The sequence below is a fragment of the Acartia tonsa genome, chromosome 6 (genome assembly GCF_053477335.1).
Source record: "Acartia tonsa isolate MP-2025a chromosome 6, ASM5347733v1, whole genome shotgun sequence".
Lineage (NCBI taxonomy): Eukaryota > Metazoa > Arthropoda > Copepoda > Calanoida > Acartiidae > Acartia > Acartia tonsa.
In genome coordinates this window covers 2,266,855-2,289,168 of record NC_137265.1, presented here as the reverse complement: position 1 = coordinate 2,289,168, position 22,314 = coordinate 2,266,855, and the positions used below count along the sequence as shown (strand labels likewise).

Genomic DNA, 22,314 nt, shown 5'->3' with positions numbered 1-22,314 from the left:
ATATGTATATCCTTTTCATTCATCCTTCTATCCAGTTTTTCTTAAATCTATTTATTGATCCATCCATTTATCCGTCAATTCAGTCATTTATCTATCCATCCGTCCATATCAATCACAATCTATATTTCTATCATTTAAATCTATCTAGCTATTTCTCTTAGCGGTTAAAACTAATATGTGTATCAAAATAAGTTATGATTTAAGCTTGACATTAAGCCTAATCTAACCATATAACGCTTTTCTAATAACTTATCTATTCAGAATAAGCGCCTGTTTGTGTGAGTCTGATTATTGTAATTCCTACACTGGACCTGACGAGAGCTCCGGCAACCGCCAGCAGCAGCCGCAGCAGCAAACCGCCCCTCGCCGTAGCGAGGATAACAATAATAGCCGCCGTCCGCCGCCGACAGAAACGCCGCGTACACAAGCGCAAGCTCAGACACAGGTATAAAGTTAGTAAAGCAGCTACTCTATCATGAGGGAAAGTACCAGTCCACAAAGATTTATAATAACGTTTTCTTATTCTTTGGCTTAACAATTTTGGAGACTTTAATTGAAATTTGATTGGTTCATTAAGCTGAGTATCCTAACGTTTCAACCACTAATTATAATCTACACAATGGGTAATTTTGTGTATCATAATTATGGATGTACATTAATTTATCGGTCAATGTCTTATCCCTTTAGATCCCTGGAAAAGTACGGACCTCCAAGTAAGTTAATTTGAAAGTTATTGGTTAATTTTAACACTATAAAAGCAGAAGTTGCATGATTGTGAGAATCTCATACTTAAATTTATGCAATCTATAACATTTCTCTTTTAACTTGACATACACATAAATAGGGTAAACCTATTTACTAAGAAATGTCAACTTACAATCTTATAGAAGTAATGTTGCCTAAAGAAGCTGTTTATAGTGCCTATACACGCTATACAATACAAATGACCAATGCTAGGCAAATACACAGACTATATTACCATTAACAGGCCAGTATACATTTTAATTAACCAGTGGTAGGCCATTATAACTTCAATTTTTATAGGTACTATAAAGAGCATCTGGAACACAGTAAGTCTTGACTGATTATGACGTAACAAAAAAAATTAGCCAATGAGAGGCCGTTATTGACCAATGGTAAAATTTATAGTGGCCTCTCATTGGCTAATTTTTTTGTAACGTCATAATCAGTCAGACACTATAACTGTGTTCGAGCATCTGCCAAAATCTCTAGAGGAAAACCAAATTACCTGACATTTTTATTTATAGGATCCATTCCAAACTGGATTTAATCGTGATGACAACAAGCAGCAGCCGTTCCCGAACCGTCTACCGGCACCAGACAAGAGTGAGAGACGACAAGAGACACGTCCGGCTCCGTCCCAGGTCGGTTCAATTTTATGTTTCAAAATAAATTCTATAATCCACAAAAAAAACAACAGACATCATAGAATTTAATTACCAGTATGGCACTGAAACCGATTATTAATCGCTGGGTTGAAATTGGTTATGAGCCATACTTAAAAATCATGTATCGTACCGTATTATGAACAATTTTCTACAAAAAATTTAATTTAAATCATTAAAATAATACCAGTCTTATTAGAAAGAGACTTTGATCTAATAGTTTTTCAAAATTCTATCCGCAGAATCTGTCTATAATACGATGCAATAAATAACTCTTACTCTTACCGTATATTACTTTACTGTTTCTTTAATATTATTTTCTTTCTAGCAAAGCTATACTAATGTAGAAGAAATGTTTTTGATATTTTTAATTCATTAATAATTAATTTGAAATAAATTTTCAAAACAAATTTCCATTAAATAATTTTCTTTGTTGATTTGCAACATAAAATTTTTAAAAAAATGTTTTTTCAAAATAATTGGTTTCTGAGTAAAAAAAGGTTATGATTTTAGCTTTTTATCGCTTCTATTTCTCATTTTTTATGTGAAATAAATAACGACGAATAGGGGGAAATGAGGTGGGTAGGGGGGATAAGACACACCCTTAAATTTTTTGTTTGTTATTTTAATTGCGAAAATGAATTTTTCTGGGTCTGATGAATAATTTTGATTAAAATCTCTTTTTTTCCCTCAGAGATACAGGGATAAGATAATGAAAGATAAATTAAACTATAAGCTAAATTTGGAGCTCTACAAACTGTCTGAAAAGATAGCCCTGTGACGTCAATAGATCATCTCTTTTTAATGGGTTTCCTTTCCCACTTCTCCTCTCATCCCTCATTGTTTTGACGTCACACGGCTCATTTTTTCGGACACTTTGTGAAGACACTTTGAAGACAAAAAAGCTTACTACTATATATAGTAGGATAATGGAATCACTGCAACTTTTTTATCAATCTGTCTATATCTATCTATTGACAAATCTATATAACTACCTCGATATAAATCTATCTAACTATCTAGGTTGTTGAAGGATTTGATAATGGAATCCCTGGCCTGCAGTGCTACAGCTGTGGAAGCCTGCTCAACCCCAATAAGAAATGCGACAGGTATTTCAATAAATTCCTCAATCATTTTGAATGTCTTTATATACTACCAGCGGTTACACACCCAGATGCCTCTAGGAGCACTTGATGTAGTGAAGGGTTGAATATGACCCACCATTTTTTTATTCTAAAAGAATTTTTTTTTAAAATATAGGAGGGGTCACAGACAGAGACACACAAGCACACAGAGATCCTCTTACTTTTATACAAGTATAATTTGTGTCTGTCCATATGTCTGTATGTACAGTACTGTCTATCTATTAGTCTGCCCGTCTATCTAACTATTATCAAATAATTTCTTTAGTCATAATAGTCCATCTTTTATCTATATATTTTTTTATTTTTATGTATTAATGTTTATCTATATCTATTTTCAAATTTATCTAATTTTTTCGTCCATTTATGAGCCTTTCATTTTTGTAGATTTGACAAGGGAGATAAGAGCCAAGTGCAGACATGTTTAAAAGACGAGGCTTGTCTCATGTACTCGTGGAAGAAATCACCTACAGAGGTTGCTACGCTCCGAGAGTGTTTCCCAACCAGGGTTCTGCTTGGATCCATTACTGATCCTCTCACTACCAGCAGGTAACCAACCTTTTCAAGATTGCCATTGTAAATTTTGTCTTAGTCAGGGACAAGAGACCAGAATGTTGATAATAAATTTCAAGTGAAAATTTCCCTACAACCTTCTTTTAACCACGTCTTACCCCCTTCCCTCTAGTTACAACACATAACAAGTTTTACTCCAAGTGGCTCACGCTCAAATATCCAAATTTTCAGTAATTTTAAATGGAATTAATTCGCTGAATTGCAAGCACTCTGGTCTGAGTGAACATTGGGAAAAAAGGTTTTGGAATTTAATCTAAAGGACAGTGGGTATGAAGGGAAGAAATATAGACAGTGAGTTGTAATAGAGTTTTAACTTGGTCATATTTGCTACAATCTTGGTCCCTCGTCATTGGTAAGTTGAGTAATTGTACCAGGTTTGGTACATCTCTTGGTTGGAACAAATGCTTTTTTATTGGTGCATGGTTTTAAATTTATCGACAGCTTACTAATAAGAGAAGATAGTTCGTAATTTTTACAGATTTCCAAGGTTTCGTGATTTTTCGAGAAGTAATATACATTTGGCAAATTGTTACAACATGTCCTAAGAGGTTTCGTAATTATTATTATTCTTTATTAGAACATGTTCACAGCGAGACATAACAGATGAAGGAAGTGGATCTATCTATGCTTGTTTGTGCAACACTGATTTCTGTAATGATGATGAGAATTCTCCATTTGCTGGCACCGCCAGTCAGGCACAGGCTGCTGCCAGGTATGATACTTTATTTTAATTCTGCCAAACATAATTTATGTTGATTAGTATGTAATTATGAAGCCAATCGATAGCACATGTACATTCTTAATTATGATATATAAAAATGAAAATAACAACCACACCACAATCCCCTCTTGCTACGCCCATTCAAAATCTTCAACCCTTTCTTTCAGCTGTTTTTTTGTTTGTTTTGAAATGGTCTGCTGTTAGACCATAAATAGATATGTAGCGGGAGTGTAAATATGTTTAAAATGTCAAAAAAGTTTATAGGTATGTGTTTTTATTAATATGAATTATGAAAATTCAATTTTAACAGCATTTCTAATTACATAACCTTTTATAAAGATGCGATGCATCTCTACAATTCTTCAAATCAAAAAGAAAAAAAGAAACGTTAAATATCTTTACAGGACGATTGAGAATGATAACCTTAGTTATTGAAATATATATATGGCCTGTACAAAGATGTTAGTTTGATAAAGTAGTCTTGGGTTGAGATGGATCAATAGCTTTTAAAACTATGATATATAAGATTATTCTTTATGTAGATACTATCTATTGGTGGAGATTTTTGAACACTGCTAAACTAATCAATATATAGTATAAGTATAAAATATAAGTATAAAAATTTGAGCCAATGAGAGAACGTGTTTATAAAATCAATGTCCCATCCATCCCTTACAATGGGACCCAAATTTTTATAACAACGGTATCTTATTTCAATTCATTGTCTCAAGCTTTGGATACTTGTATTAGATTTAGATTTTTTGGTTTGAATCAAAAAAAGGGGTCGTTTTGTTCATAATCATTGGGAATCAATTAATCGTCTATTGTCTTATACCTTAGGTTCTTATCATTATTTCAAATTTATTTAGGCTTACAACAACAACAGAACGACCGCGGCCACCTCCACCAACCACCAGCCGCCGCCGGTTGACTACCACTCAACCGCCAACAACAACTAGACGCCCGCCTCCAACTCCCCGCCAGTCTTCCTTGAGGGCAGGCTGCCCAACTAACTTCCAGGTATGAACAAATGAATATTTTTGAGACCATTTGTATTGTTATTTCTAAAAGCGAAGCTTTTCTATAATTAAGGTCGGCCCGTCCGTTCGTCCGTAACGGTTAGCTCTTTTCGTTAATTTAGACATGTTAGAATTGTCCTATCGATTCCAAACTTTGCATGATTATCCTATAACAGTTTGGTACGAATTTAAAAGCGTTATATAATCGTTACCAGAATGTCTGTACGTTCATTTAAAACAAAGTGATTTTTAATATTCTGACAACATTTTTCTATGATATAATTATCCTTTTCATCTGATTCAACGTTTCAAGTTCCATAACTTTAAATTAAGCATCTGCTTGTTTGTGAGATCTTAAAGAACAAAATATTAATTTCAGAGCTTGGGAGATGGTTGTTATTTCGTGTCTAATGATCAAGTTGGATGGATTGAAGCTAGAAAAATGTGCGAGCTCCTGGGAGCTAGATTAATTAGGTAAACTATCTATCTAGATAGCTAGAATCTATCTATCTTTACCATTATCTATCTTGCTAGTTTATCTATTTTCATGTATAAAATATTAACTTTAATAGCGACTGCGTTCCTAGCATCTATCTTGTAGCTCTGTTTTCAAAGAGCAGAAAGATCCTTCTAGAAAAATAGCTTAAAGCCATCCCAAGACCTAAATCTAAAAATAAAATAGCCTAAAACCATACCGGGACCTATGTAGCGCTTACCTAAAATAGAGAACCGAGTCAGTTGTGAAGTTTTTTAGTCTAATTTATTCTCAATTTGTTGTTTTTGAGCTACTAATTGACAAACTTTGCAATAGGTAAAGATAATAAGTTTAAATTAATTATTTTTTTTTAGTTTTGAAGATAGATCTAAGACAGATCAAGTTGCCATATTAGTAAAGAGTCTTACAAGGTAAATTTTTATAGTTTCATATGTAGTGGGACAAAGTGACTCAAAAAGCAGCCATGTGACGTCACTAAAATGAGGAATTGTCCATTTCTTTTTTAAGGGTTTTCTTTTCCACTTCTCCTCTCATCTCCCGCATTTTTATAATGACGTCACTTTGTCCCACTACGTTCCACATACTTCATAAACAATAATTATAATTTGAACGAATAATTGTATTAGGTTTTTTGGGGTGGGGCGATTTAACTTGGGAGGCTGGAGGTACTTTGCCTCAAAATAGTTATAAACCTTCTCAGGACCTCTAATTGAAACATATCGGTTCAGCTGTTGGCGACATCCTGCGCAACAGACAGATAGATACATAAACTTTATACGTATACTTTGTATAAGGATAATCTTTCTATAAAATTATGTTTTATTACTTATCTGTCTAACTATAATCTATTAATTAAATACTCCATCTATGTATATAAGTACCAATCCAATCATCTATCAATCAATTTAGCTAACTATCTGTATTCTGTATGTCTATCTTAATATCTGACTAACTCTCTATCTATCTGCCAGGAGGAGGAGAACCGAGTTCTGGATATCTGGAAACGATATTGAGGAGGAGGGTGTGTGGGAGTGGGCACGAACCCGCTCCCGTGTCCCCAGGTTCGGCTGGACGGACGAGCCTTTCCAGTCCCCGGAGGAGAATTGTCTCGCCTGGACGCTGTACGACTCAGGTATGTGTTTACCCCTGCGGGGATCAGACAATGAATGGGTTGGATGAAAATATAGTAATAAACCGGGAGGGAGGGTACATTGGAATTCAAATTATAATTGCATAAAAGTCTTAAAATAACACCCTCTTACAGCTGATTGGTTGGTTTAAAAAAGCATTCATCAATTTCTCAACCAATAATTATGGTCTAGTTTAGTTTAGTTTAGTAGGGGTAATTTTGTTCATCTTCATTAGTGATGTAATTCAATATTTATTCATTGACTTATCCCTTAAGTTCCCTGAGTAGTTTAGCAAAGATCCCTAAGCCGATTTTCGGCAGTTTTTGAAACTTTTAGTCAACCCACACCATGAAAAAAATGAAAACGTCCTAGAAGCTAGAAAAACTTAATTTTCTTATTTTGTAAAGCGGGGGGTCAAATTGTTTTTTATAAAAAATACTTTCAATTTTTCTATATCGTATGCAAAATAACGGCATTTTTAATTTGAGCAAACCCTGTTAAACTTTGTCGCTGTTATTATATCAACAAAATGTTATTATTCGCCTATGATAATGTCAGTTTTATTTGGTTTTGGATTTTTAGCTATTATGGAACCATGTTAAAAATATGCTATTTGCTACATTAATGAATTTATCATTACTTGGATCTAGATTGTCCTGTATTCTAATAAAGTTAAGCTTGTAGCTGGCTTAAAAAACGACCCATTCGCCCCTTTATCCCATCCCCTCTTTCTGGATGAACGATATGACCAATAAATGATGTCCATTTTAGCAACCTAAATTGTTGACAATTTTTCCGTTGTCAAAATATCCAAGTATATTCTACATCCATTGATAAATTTGCCATCTAAACTTATTATGTTATTGTATGTTAATATGAATACCCAAGGCTAACAGGGAAATTTGAATGCATAGTTTGAATGGAATTATGAGGAAGTAAATGTATAGGGTTAGATTCATTACATAGTATTCATGGATACAGGGATATGATAATGGATGATTGTTGAATCTTCCCTAATTGATATTTTAAAACATTTATGGGAAACTTTAGGATCTATTGCAGTTCGCGGTGAAATGTTCAGGTAACGATTATCTCAAAAATACATGGACTTTAAAGGCTTAAAACGTTCAGCCGTTCGGCAGCTAGATTGTGAACTGCACTAGATCCAAACTTTATCTGCTATTGTCCTATACCTGTTTCCCTGCATATTGGTTGATTAAAAATATTATTCAATATCCACTTAGGTATGTAATAATACGAGGGATCTTAAGGGATAAGACAATGGATGATAATTTGATTTACATCACAAAAGAAGATAAACAAACTTACCGCTTCTTTAGATTAAAGTTGATAAGTTTTGACTCTATTAGTTTAAAATCAAAATACCCAAAGTTTTCGAATCAGCGAATAAAATAATGTGGTTATAAAACTTTTGGTAACATTTTTATTTACAGTCCAATGTCCCCTCCTTGCCTGCAATTATACCCTGTTAAAAAGGAAGGTATTTTGTTGACATGCATGGTTACTACATGTAAAGTTTTTAGTTGTATAACCTGGGATCTAAAGGGATAAGACAATGTGCGATAAATTGGAGTACATCCCAAATGATGATTAAAATGTTACCCCTTCATAAGATTAAGATTATTGGTTGAAAAGTTTGGACATAGATTTAAACCAACCAATCAGGACCTTAAAAAGAACACAAAGTTTTTAGCCAACATATGAGATAAAACTTTGGGTACCAAGTAGTGTAACTTACAGTCCAATGTTTCCTAACTCATTTGAATACAACATTTAATAAAATTGGTTATGCTATGCCATTATATAAATGGCATATTTATTGTCCTCAAAATGGCATTAAATAAGATTCCTTTTGTCTGACATATGATCTACAAGGAAGTTGAATAATAAAAGTTTATTTTTAGTTTTTGGACAGCAATATAATGGAGCATTTTAACATTTTATCATATGACAAAATATTTTATGTGTATTATTAGAACTGATAATCATGATATTTATATGGACATTATGTCCAATAAAAATGATACTGAAAATCTATATCTACATTGAAGCACTTTTCTAATCAAATCAGATCTAAATTTGTTTAATATTCAGACAGTTATGGAAACCCTAAGATATACCCCAGAAATAATCTAAAATATTTATGGAATGATCAGTTCCAAACATCAATAATGGTCAAAATTGCAAATTACTATCCAAGTAACGGTCAAAAAATCCGTCAGCACGGGGAAAAAAAGGCTTGTCTAATATGTTTGTATGCTTTTAGTAGCGAAGCTACTATTTGAAAGTTCGTGTCTGTCCTTCTGTTTCCTATAATTTTAGTGAGTTTCCGATTATCCAATTTCAAAAGTGCAGAGCTGGATCTTTAAATCATTTTAGTGGTGAGCCAGATCGGGGTTAGCCAACTTTCCACCAATGAGATTACATCATTTAATGAAATTCCGCGCTGTGATTGGCTGAAATTCGGCTCACCCCGATCTGGCTCACCCCTAAAATGATTTAAAGATCCAGCTCAGATAAACAGAGAGGGAGGGGACATTGGGCTGTATATTACACCAGTCCCCAAAGTTTTACAATAACGTTTTCTTGCTCGTTGGCTTAATAACTTTGTAAACTTTTATTGAATTCTAATTGGTTGGTTCATTAAGTTGAGTCTACACAAGTTTCAACAACTAATTGTAATCTACAGAACGGTTTGATTTTGTGTATCATCACTGGGGATGTACATCAATTAATAGGCAACTGTCTTATCCCTTTAGATTCCTGGTATAGTTTACTCAATGCTACTTTTAATGTTTCAGTATTTTCGAAAGAAGGTGTATCAACTTTTTTTTTATAGCTAGCCGGTTCTTTTAGAAAGTAGTAGATGAAAATTTTTTCATAGAATTCAGATATGCAATCGGTTTTTTTGTAGACCTCTTATTTTTTAAGTAATTTAAGTTTTTAAAAAAAAATAATTAAGTCGGTTTTAAGGTACTAAAACGCAACAAAATAAAAGAAGAAAATGGCCAGTAAGAACAAAAATAGTAAGATCTTTAATTTGACACCTTACTTTTAAAATTCTGTTGAGTAATTATTGAAAAAATCTATTTTTTTAACCTCGGTTTAATAAAAACTTTAGACCTAAATATTTTCTCAAACAGACATAAAAAACATGGGTTCAAATATACCTTTAGAATCAGAAAAATATTACGAATCCATTGTAAGCAAAATTGAAAAAAAGTAAAAAAATTAAAAAATTAAAAAATGGCCAATTGTATTTTTTGTTCTGGCAACACTATCGTCTTCCCTTTTTTACCCCCTCTTTACCCCCTCTATACCCCCTTCTCATTTTTATACTCAATTCAAAAGTTAAGACGTTGCCTGTACAATATAATATGATATTTTCATATAATTCCTTTTATTGTAGTTTATATACTATATTGTAAACTTTTTTTTTTAATTTTGCTTACAATGGATTCGTAATATTTTTCTGATTCTAAAGGTATATATGAACCCATATTTTTTTACTTGTGAAATGATAAAATTGAGTTCAAAGTTTTTATTCTCGTGGGTTTAAAAAAATCGATTTTTTCAATAATTACCTGACAGAATTGAAAAAGTAAGGTGTCAAATTAAAGATCTTACTATTTTTGTTCATAATGGCCATTTTCTTTCTTTTTTTTGTTGCATTTTAGTACCTTAAAATCGACTTAATTTTTTTTTTTAAACTTAAATTACTTAAAAAATAAGAGGTCTACAAAAAAACCGATTGCATATCTGAATTCTATGAAAAATTTTACATCTACTACTTACTAAAAGGACCGGCTAGCTATAAAAAAAAAAGTTGATACAACTTCTTTTTATAGTTTTCTATTTGTTTACTATTTTCCATATTTGACTGAATATTTTGATCAATAATTTTAAACAGCTTCGCTACTATTGGATGTGTTAATCCTTGTTTTTATGCTAGAGATGAACTAAAATACATAATGTAACAAACATACATACAAACAAATAAAGACAATCCAGGGATTAATAGATGAACAATAGGTTTTTAAATATAATAAAAATCATTTCTTAGATTAGAACAAATTGAGACTTTAAGTATTGAAATTATTAGAATAGCGGTATATCGATGATATGTCAGCTTTGACCACTTTTACTTTAAGCTTTATAGTCAATAATGATTTTAACATTTATTAATTTGGTATGTCAATAATATGTCATACATGACCACTTTTGTATAATGCAATATAGTCGATATTGAACAATTGAAATCGATGTCGAAATAATGCCTTCTAATTCATGAAGAAACACACACAAACACACACACACACACACACACACACACACACACACACACTGATACATCTTTAAACACACACACCCAAATTTACACACACAAGCACGCAATTTTGATGATATAACACACCTCTGGAATGACTATTGGCAGAATTTACCATTCTGTATGTTACATAGCACACATCCCATTGTAATATAGCCTGAAACCATCCAAGAATAGATATGCCAATACTAAAATAGCATACATAAATCGGGCCAATGTTTTTTGCTTTCTCCCCCTTCTTACATACCCTTCAGTACCATAAAAAAAAACAAGGTATACGCCAACTTTACCCCAGTAAAATATTAAATTTTGCGGCAATTTCAATTAGAATTGATTGGCTGAATTGCAGCCGCTGGCTTTTAGTAAATTGTGTGTAGAGTTATCCCTCTTTAGATTTAGTGGACGTTGCATTCTAATACAATCAACCATTATAAAAGGAGCGTATTTTTCATAATTTTGCGTTTCAATCAATCAAATCAATACTCATTCTTTTGCACATAAATGATTAGTAATACTATATTTTTTTATTTAAGTGCATTAAAGTAAAAATAAACCAATGAAGTTTTATTTCATTAGACTGTTTTTTAAACATTTGCATAACTTTTTATGGAAGACCTTAATCTGCATGGTAACATGTTTCGCCTGTAAACTAGCTAAGGGATTCCCCTTTAGACTTAATATTAATGTGTGCTTTAGATACCATTTTAATTTTTAATATTCTATTAAAATAAGGCAGCAATTTATCTTTTACCAGCAGCTACGCGCCCTAGAGGCCTATAGGGGCACTTTAGGTAGTGGTGAATTGAATTTGACCCCCCCCCCCCTCCTACAAGTACAAGGAGAGGGAGTCCCTTCAAAAAAGTTATAAACCTTTCCGAGACCAATGAGAAGCTACCCTGTTATCAGAACAGAGATTAGCGAGATCTGTGGGTAAAGACAAACAGACATTCTGTTACTTTATTATGAGAATTCTAAAAATTCTAAAAATAATGTTTAGTACAGTCCTTTAAATCGTGTATGACCGGGGTTATGTTTAAAGTCAAATGTAACAACAGACATCCTGTTACTTTATTATGGTAATTCTAATTTCGCGGGTAAAATAATAAAGTGCAGTACAGTCCTTTTAATCGTGTATGACCGGGGTTATGTATAAAGTCAAATGTAACAATCAATGAAAGATTATATACATACTAGGGATACAGGAATAATACAATTGTAGATTAGACAAATGTAACATAATTTATCTAAATACAAAGAGAGAGTGGGAGTGGACAATGGGCTGTTTTTTACACTAGTCCCCAAAGTTTTATCATAACCTTTTCCTAACAACTTTGGGGACTTTAGTGATTTTTTATTGGTGTTCAAACGTTTCAACCACAAATTTTTAACTGCATAAGGGGTAATTTTGTGTATCATCACAGGACATTGTCTTATCCTTTTAGATCCATGAATACCCTGATCTATAACTTATATTTTCATGATAACTAATCTTATTTTTTATTTATTTCAGGTCGCAATGATAACGATGGGTGGCATCCATCCTCCTGCTGCAATAATCTCAAATATATCTGTGAATTATAAACACACATACAGAGACATCTGGCGAGCAAATTTCAAACTAAAATGTTTACCAATAAAACTGGAGCAAAAGAAAGCTACTACAGAGTTCTCTGTTGACAAAAATATAAACTTTACTCTTGTTATTTTTAATAATTAATAAAATCACATAAAAATACCTAGGTATACTTATCTTCCCAAGAGGTTAACCAAGCTTAGGGGATAGTAACCTAACTTTTAAATTATATTTTTACAAAAAAAACATATCAGAATTTTATTACAAGTTTTGGAAAACAAAAAGACATCTTAAGTGATGAAATAATTAAAATCTCAGTGAAAAAAAGAGATAATATACAAATTTATAAAAATCCCAGAGTGCCAAAATGAATTAATCTGTTTTTATAGACGTTTTTGTGTTATATTTTTTTATAGTGCGGTTACTCTGTATAAATAGGGTATGTCTAATGACCGGCAAAATTGCTTTAATTTCTTGAAAACCCCAAACAAATATTACTTAAAATTTCTTAATATAATTTAATAATACCCGGAAAAAGCTTTAAGTTTCTTGATTATTTTATAGGTTGTGCGATTTTTTACTTTTTCTTTTAAATTTTTATTAAGTTTGTTATAGCTTCGCAACTTATGGATTTAATTGTTCTGAGGGGGATTCTTTAAAAAAAATAGGGTCCCCAAAATTGTTTTTGTGAAAAATCCTCCAAAATCACATAAAAATCTACAAAAGTTAAATGAAATCTTATGTTAATAACCCTTCTATGATTTTATTTAATTTTTTTGTGGATTGTTTATGTGATTTTAGAGGAATTTTCACACAAAAAAAAACGATTTTGGTAAGGCAGAGATGCAGTGACCCAATTTTTTTAAGAATCCACCTTTGGTTAAAATCCAGAATCCTACCAATCAACGAAAATTATAATAGTTATACTGTAATGTATGAAACATTATTTAATTTTTCTGTATTTCATTGTAATGTAAGTATAATGTTATAAAATTATTTTATTAAAGGCATTCTATAAGATATATTTTTGGTTAGTTTACATAGTATTTTTAAAAAATTGTTTATAAATAAAAATGATTTTGTGTTAAATATTTCCTTAAAATTACAAAACTACTCTATAAGGTATTAGCGTCTCTGTCTGTATGAAAGGTCTTTTTTTCAAATACTGTAAAGACGTACATAATTAGAACTTTACTGTAGCTTTTCTCCTATTTCTAGCCCCTGTGGGGCTAATTGCCTAAACCTGAAGGGCAATCACCTAACCTTACTAATTACTTACGAATTGTCATTAATATCACATGGGAATTTTTTTTGTCAATTTAGCTTGTTAACAGGGAATACATTTATTGGTCAGTTCGTTCGTCCAAAAGGAGAGGAGGGGATGGAAGGGGAGAATCGTTATTTTAGCTCGCTGCAAGCTTTACTTTATTAGAAAACATGAAAAGCTGCTGCAAGATCCATGTAATAATATATCCATTTTGTTAATCCAGTGATTCGTGAATGTTTGTACCTGTCTCTGACACTATGTTATAATTACAATGAAGATTGTCAAAAAATTTGACTGCTGGGAAAAATTTTAGTGTGTGTTCACTTCAACTAAATGATTCTCACCAAAAAAAGTCACCAAAACCGCAAATTTTTGCAGAAGTGAAAACTTATACTACTTCGCTCTTATCATTAAAAATCCTCTATAAGTAGCGAAGCTATAATATAATTAACCTTGTCAGTCCAAAATAATTTGGGATTTACTTGAGGTTGTCAGCAGGGAGGAAGGGAGGGGACAATGGGCAATTAATTCAATTTTATAGTTGTGACACTTTAAGGTTGAAAAACCAGATAATTCCAGATAAAACGAGTATTTCTGATAGTGCAACTTTTATTGGAAATTTATTCATTTTTTAATTAATTTTAATTCAAAATGCACCATCCCCCAAATTTTACTTTACTAATAGCCTCTGATTATCAAGATAAAGAACTTGGTAGCAATTCATTTACTAAAGAATATTGGTTTTAGAATTTAGCGTAGAAAAATAGCATAAAACTATCTTAAGATTTTTATGATAAAAACAGTCTAAAAGGATTTCAGGACCTTTATGCATCTTCCCTAAAATGTAGAACTTAATCGGATCGGTAACCAAATTCTTAAGCTATAAATAAACAAAACTTACTACTTTTTATTGGATATTAGCGCATCTTACTATATGTGTATGAGCATGTTATAAATGGACGTACGGATTTTCTAGTAACAATTGAGTTTTTATGGTTTCTAAATCGTAATCTATAATACAAAGTAGAACGATGTCTGTCCGTCTGTCTGTCCGTCTGAAGCTTAAGATCTCAGTAACCACTGAACCGATTGGGCTCTACTCTTCAGGGAATATACTTACTGGTCCTGTGATGGTTTTGAGCTATTTTCTTGGGGGGTGGGACACCCCCAACCCCCCAAAAAATGAAAAATACCCCCCCCCCAAAAAAAAAAAAAAAATTTAAATCTAAAATACGAAAAATTAGGTTGATTAAACCTCTTGGGGCAAAGCCCCTAGAGGATAGGGGTGAAGCCGCTAGTAAATAATAAACAAGAATCAGTTAAAACAATTGTATTAAAAATTATTAAAATAACAACAAAATCTACTTAAATAATACATATATGTATATATCATATCACAATAGAATTGTTAGGTAACTATAAAACAATTGAATCAAAAATGATTTATTGGTATAGTCCCATTCGTGGCAACACCCCTTAAGGGGCGATTCGTTGTATTTTCAAAATTGCTTGGGGCTGGAAATAGGAGAAAAGCTACTGTGAAAATACAAAGAAACTCCCCTTAAGGGGTGTTGTCACGAAAAGGGCTACCCTGATTTAATTACAACAAAATAATAAATAAAAATAAAATCAATTAGATTAACTTTTTAAAATCTAAAAAAATTGTCAGTTTAAGACGTACCTACACAGTTACACACACTAGGTATAAACAAAATAACTTGATTAAAAATGTTTATGAATAAAAAAGGTTGCAGAATAGAATGTCTCAAGGATATTTTTAGTTTTGTATTTAGATTTATGGTTCTAATTCTTAATTATATTTGGTCTAGTTACAAAAAATTTACTTTTTATTGATAAAGTATTAATAAAACATATTTTGGAAAGTATCAGATAAAACAAATTGATAAAAGTAAAATAAACATCTAAATGACCCCCTTTTAAATAAAATTAAACAAGGATGACAACATCCATAAAAGCGAAGCTCTGAAATGGAAGGACAAACGAATATTAACACTTGTAGATTGTCAGAACTGAATTAGCAGAATATTAATGCTTCAGTACAAACAATATTGTAAGTAAATTTGTTGCAAAACTGCATAAATAGATAATACTGTTTAAGGACATACTTAAATTTTTAGGACTTGTTTATAGAGATGCTTTGCTTATAACATTGTATAATAGGAATCAGTTTTCAAAAAATCTGAAGAATCGGATAATTTGTTATAAAAAAGTTAAAAATTGACATGTTTCAAATGGATGTACGGACATTCTGGTATTGATTGTAGGGTTGCTACGCTTTCTAAATTGTACCTAACTATTACAGGAATCATCATGCAAAGTTTGGAATTGATAGGACAATTTTAACCTGTTTAAATTAACGAAAAGAGCTAACTCTCTGTGACTGAGGTACGGACGGACCGACCGTAATCATAGAAAAGCTTCGCTTAAAAAGAAAAAAAATTATGTAAATGTCAAACTACGGACCACCCCTACACGCTGCAGATACCCTCCGTGATGTAACTTAAATTCTTTCTTGCATGTTCGCACCATATCAATAACATCTTCTTTCAGGAAAGCTAATTTTCTCTTTGTTAGTCATGCATCTGAAATAAATATTTATTTTAGTATTTATAGGCTTAACTGAAAGGCAAAAATATTAATTCGGAACTAATATAAATACCAATGAAATTATTACCTACTGCTACCTAGTTAAACAAGGATCGCAGGGGCGTCCAAGCTTTTTTTTTGGGGGGGGGTAAAAAATTTTAGGGGGGGGGGGTAATTTAATTATGTAAAAAAAGCACCTACCTAATCTATTAAGTTAATAAGTACTATCCTATAACATAAAGTAGTAAGTAAGGTTCATTTGACTATAGCTTCAGATTTCATTACTTTTAATACTGAGTTCTCCTTTTTAGGAAAGCTTCACATAGATCCCATGATGGTTCCACACTATTATAGGTCAATCCTTTGAGTGGTTTTAGGCTATTTTTCACCTCCCTTTTTACCCTTTAGAAAACACGAGTTCTTAGATGCTAAGGGCGCCACTACTATCTATAATACAAAGTAGAACGATGTCTGTCTGTCTGTCTGTCTGTCCGTCTGTCTGTCCGTCTGAAGCTTAAGATCTCAGTAACCACTGAACCGATTGGGCTCTACTCTTCAGGGAATATACCTACTGGTCCTGTGATGGTTTTAAGCTATTTTCTTGGGGGGTGGGAAACCCCTAACCCCCCCAAAAAATGAAAAATACCCCCTCCCCCCCAAATTTTTTTTTTTACTTTTTCTTTTTAAATCTAAAATACAAAAAATTAGGTTGATCAAACCTCTTGGGACAAAGCCCCTAGAGGCTAGGGGCGAAGCCGCTAGTTAAAATATATAGTAGTATCTCATTCTTTGGAACATAAAAATACAATAATTACCTCAATAACCAATGAACTAATATGATTATACTTTAAAGTGAAGCGTCTTATAGGTCCTGGTAAGTTTTATAACAAGTTTTGAGACACCCTGACATCCTCCCAAAAGAAATCGCCTATAGAAATTCTTTTTCATTATTTAATGAAATATTTAATTTAGTTAGGTATCTATTTTATGGAATCTTCAGTGCTTTACAATTACATCATAGATCCCCAGGATGGTTTTAGCCCTTATAAAGGCCCAAGCAAATAAAACATGATCAAACTATTAAATTTTTTGTTATCATGGTTAAGAACTGTTTTAACTGGTTGGACTATATTGGGGTATAGTCCCTTTTGTGGCAACGCTCTTTAAGGGGCGTTTCTTCGTTTTTTTCACACAAGCTTCTCTCCTATTTCTAGCCCCTGCGGGGGGCCAATTGCTTAACCATGTGGGGCAATCACCTAAACCAATATAACCTATCCTAAAATAAACTATCAAAAGCCATTTAGGATATACTTTTCATTAACTATTAGGAGACCAAACGAGGAACATAAAATATATTACACCTCAAGGCTCGAGTCACACTATGACTTTTTTTAGGGGGGGGGGGGAGCGGGGATTACTCCCTCCCCCCCCCAAAAAAAAAATTTTCAGTAAAATTTTTTTTAAGAACATTCAATTTGGGGGGGGGGGGTAAATACCCCCCAAAAATTTTTTTTTAAAGAACATTTATTTTGGGGGGGGGGTAAATACCCCCCCCAAAATCGTTGGGGGTGCCTACGGCACCCCCAAGGTAGGGGTAATTTTTTTTGGGGGGGGTATTGTTCACAAAATTTTGGGGGTGCCAAATGGCCCATTACCCCCCCCCTTGGACGCCTATGCAAGGATGACAACATCCATAAAAGCGAAGCACTGAAACGGTAGGACAAACGGACATTAACACTTGTATAGTGTCTAAACTGAATAATCAGAATATAGACGTATAAGATACAAGGCAAAATTGTAAGTAAATTTGTTGATAAACTGCTTGATACACCATAATGTTTATGGACATACTTACACTTTTAGGACTTGATTATAGAGTTGCTTCGCTTATAATATTGTTCTTTGTTGTACCAGGAATCAATATACCAAAAATCAGATCAAACGGATAATTAGATCACATAAAAATTTGTGGTTAAAAAAGTAGAAAAATCAACATGTTTAAAATGGACGTACGGACATTCTGGTAATGATTATAGAGTTGCTACGCTTTCTAAATCGTACCTTACTACTACAGGAATCATCATGCAAAGTTTGAAATCGATAGGACAATTCTAACATGCCTAAATTAACGAATAAAAGCTATCTATCTCGGACGGACAGACGTACGGACCGACCCTAATTATAGAAAGCTTCGCTTTTAAAAACCATAACTGGACATTACTTTTGGATATAGTCCCTTTCGTAACATCGCATCATATGGGGTGATTCTTCGTATTTTTCACAGTAGCTTTTTTCCTATTTATAGCCCCTGCGGGAGGCTCTAACCCAACGGGCCATTACCTAACCCTGTGGGGCAATCATCTAACCCAATATAACCTAACTTAACCTAGCCTAACCTAAAATAACCTATAAAAAGCCATTTTAAAATACGAAGAATAGCCCCATATGGGGCGATGTTACGTAAGGGACTAGGTATTCACTATTCCCTTACTTTTCTCAAAATTAGGTACCTAATAAGAATGAAATGATAACCGAAAAACAATCTTCTAACTGTTAATAATTAGTGGCAAAGGTACAGTATGATTAACAAGGATGACAACATCCATAAAAGCAAAGCACTGAAACGGTAGGACAAACGGACATTAACACTTGTATAGTGTCTGAACTGAATAATTAGAATATAAAAGTATCAGAAGAAACAAAGTTTAAGTAAATTTGTTGGAAAATTGCTTGATATAGGATAATGTTTATGGACATACTTACATTTTGAGGACTTGATTATAGAATTGATTCGCTTATACTATTGTTCTTTTGTTCTTTGTTGACCCAGGAATCAATATACCAAAAATCAGATCAAATGGATAATTAGATCACATAAAAATTTGTTGTTAAAAAAGTAGAAAAATCAACATTCTGGTGAAGATTATAGAGTTGCTACGGTTTTTAAATCGTACCTAACTACTATAGGAATCATAATGCAAAATTTGAAATTGATAGGACAATTCTAACATGCCTAAATTAACGAATAAAAGCGACGAACGGACGGACGGACGTACGGACCGACCCTAATTATAGAAAAGCTTTGCTTTTAAAAATGTCAATCTGTATGTCTTTCCCTTCCTAACATTCCATTAATTACAGCATATTTTCTTAATATTTAAATTTCTATGCTTTTGTAGTTGTCAACTTTGTTTTGATAAAAAATGTATATATACCGTAACCATTTTGTTGTTTTCCTGGAAACCTAGGCAGTATCACATTTTCTGCTTGTTTGCATTTTATACAAGATTTCATCTGAAAAATATTAAAGATTCGTATAGAGTTGCTTCGTTTTCCAAGTCATACCTAATTGTTATAGAATTCATCATTGATAGGACAATTATAATCTGTTTAATTTAACAAAATGAGCTAACCGTAATGGACAGACGTACGGACAGACCGACCCTTAAATTATAAAAAGCTTCGCTTTTAAAATTTTTATAAAATCATCACTAGACTAAATTTTATCTTGTAATGTAATGCCCTCTAAAATGGAGAACTATATCAACATACAAAAAACGTATTACTATATATAAAAGGATACAAATATTATATTATATCTTGTCAATAAAACATTTGAAAAAGGAAACCAAAAATCGCCACGTGTCACTAAATTTTTATTCAGAAATGTTTGTGTATAATTATATTGAGACGCTTGTTTGTGTATGTATTTCTTTCTAATATTGCCATACACTGAGCTATAATCAACAGCAGAAAATATATTCTATTAGCGTAGCTACTTTATAACTCATTTATTTTAAATTTGATTAATGAAAGATATCTAAAAGCAATTTATTTATTAATTTAAAAAAAATAAATACAATAATTTCTATTATCATAACTGCAAACAAATATTCCATAATTATTTTTTCATTATGATTTTAAAACAATTAAAGTAAAAATTTTCTGTCTGTTTGTTTATTGTTTACATTTTTATTATTGCGCTAGTTAGCATAAGAATGCCCCGTCATGTTGCATGATTTCTCGTGACGTCATTCATATTTTAGTCCCCAAAGTCAGTCAGAAACTGCTAAATTCATGCACATTCCCTTTAAGCCAGTCCCCAAAGTCTGAGACTCCTAAAATATGAATATTCGATCCATTGTCCCCTCCCTTCCTCCCTGGGTTGTCAGGCATACCACAAAAATAAAACGAAGTTTTTCGACATTCTTCTTGATTTATGACCCCTTTACATAACAGTCCATGATTTTATTGTTGTTTGCTACTTCGAGATGTTATCACACTTGTTTATTGTTAATTTTGCGAATTATATACACTTTGAAACATAAAACATTTGCGGAAATAAAGGCACACAAAAAAATGCTTTTAATAAGAAACCCTTGGTACTTTGAATTTTAAAGTGTTGCTTGAACATAGAAAGATTTGTAATAAGTCAAAATGAATTGATGGATTTTAATTGCGTTAAATTAGTAACTGTCTAGGGTTTCGCCCTTATATGTGATTTTTCTTCTAAAGGAAGCTTTACTGTACATGAAGGCTAGCCACATCGGACCAGAATAAAGCGAGATTTTTCGCTACAAGCAGACAGACAAACATCCTGTTACTTTCACATAATGATAACTGAACAAGTAAAGGTTATTCTTACAGCTTCTATGTAAGTAAAGATTTTGCTATTTTTAAGTCGCACCAAAAAGTATCATCAAATGTAGGTATAAAAATGAATTTGAATCTGGGAGTGGCTGAGTTTTTTTTTTTTTGGTTTGTTGGGGTAATTTTAATTAGGAATCCTAAATAAAGTATTTCCACAATCCAACGGAATAATTGAAAGCTCAAGCACGAAATAGAATGATTTCTATAAAAATTTGGGGACTTTCAATTAATTTTGGCTGATTAATATTCAAAGTAGCAAAGTCAACTTTTCAACAAAAAATTTTTATATAGCGTTATATTTTTTCTTTATTTTTAGGAAAGCATATCGCCAAATCTTGGATTGTCTTATCCCTTAAGATCCCTAAATGGAAAAATATGTGACATGTGACGACTATGTCGTAGTTAGTGATTTACTGACAATGCCTGCCATAATATCCAATTTGATATATTCTGCGTTTTTCAACTACAATATTTCCTATTTTTGTTGCTGTCATTACATTGGGAAAAAGTTAAAATAACAAGGATGACAACATCCATAAGTAGCGAAGCACAAAATCTATTATGAAAAAAACAGACGGACAAAGTTATTTATAAAGCAGATTAACTGTTATTATAACAAACAAAAGAAAGAGAGATATATAATATGCAAAAACTTAAAATTAAGGTTTATGTATCAAAGTATTAAAAAGAAAATCAGCTAAAAAGCTGCTTAAAAGCAGTCAGACTACCCATTTTCTCCATAGCGTTACTGACTGACGGACAGAATTATAGAAAAGCTTCGCTTTTAAAAAGCACAGTAGAAAACTTTATATTTTAATTATATTGTCAATTCATTGAAGAACTAAAAATGAATGCAAAATAAAAAATTTGTTTTGTTGCCCAACAGTCTACAAATGTATTTTTGTGAATTAAATCATTGTTTTTCTCTTAATCTATCCATGGTTTAGGCTTCCAAAGACAGAGTTTACACTTTAAACTAGAAAAACAAAATATTTTGTTTCTGTCTATTGTATTACCGCTGTAGTTAACATTCACTATTTTTAGCAAATAATACGGCATCTAAGCTTGCGTTAAAAGTCGTCTTAGCAATTAAAAGATCGTATAAATATATCAAGCTTCTAAAGCCATAATAGAATCTTAACTTATTCAAAAATAAATCACGAAACCCATCTATGATTGTCATATGTCGTTGGGAGACAATAAAGTAGTATTAGACGTCCTATTTTTCTGCCTCACTCCGTTGATTATTTTAGATTTATTTCCTTTGTTAGCTAGGTAGGTATATTATCTCAGGATTTTTATAATGGGTTAAACTTTATTTATATGGCATATATTTGAGAGAATTTCAATTTTCTACCACGTAGTTTTGAAAATATCAAGAC

General features: G+C 32.1%; 1 protein-coding gene and 1 long non-coding RNA gene across 2 annotated transcripts in view; one reads left to right on the top strand and one right to left on the bottom strand.

The window, feature by feature from the left end:
• LOC145321470 (uncharacterized) overlaps positions 1-13,497 on the top strand; it is a 44,643-nt gene extending 31,146 nt beyond the window's left edge. Inside the window, exons 16-25 of the mRNA XM_080162891.1 lie at positions 262-445; positions 1,269-1,385; positions 2,430-2,515; positions 2,936-3,097; positions 3,699-3,833; positions 4,712-4,862; positions 5,241-5,335; positions 5,711-5,767; positions 6,329-6,489; positions 12,346-13,497. Coding sequence (XP_080019017.1) covers positions 262-445; positions 1,269-1,385; positions 2,430-2,515; positions 2,936-3,097; positions 3,699-3,833; positions 4,712-4,862; positions 5,241-5,335; positions 5,711-5,767; positions 6,329-6,489; positions 12,346-12,416 — 1,219 coding nt within the window. The 3' untranslated portion in view covers positions 12,417-13,497. The remainder of the gene's footprint in view (positions 1-261; positions 446-1,268; positions 1,386-2,429; positions 2,516-2,935; positions 3,098-3,698; positions 3,834-4,711; positions 4,863-5,240; positions 5,336-5,710; positions 5,768-6,328; positions 6,490-12,345) is intronic.
• Positions 13,498-14,990: 1,493 nt separating this feature from the next.
• On the bottom strand, positions 14,991-19,584 carry LOC145323224 (uncharacterized). Its single transcript, XR_013880885.1, has 2 exons — positions 19,498-19,584; positions 14,991-16,278 (listed from the first exon to the last, which is right to left on the bottom strand). It is a non-coding gene; the product is annotated as an uncharacterized LOC145323224 (long non-coding RNA).
• Positions 19,585-22,314: the final 2,730 nt, after the last annotated feature.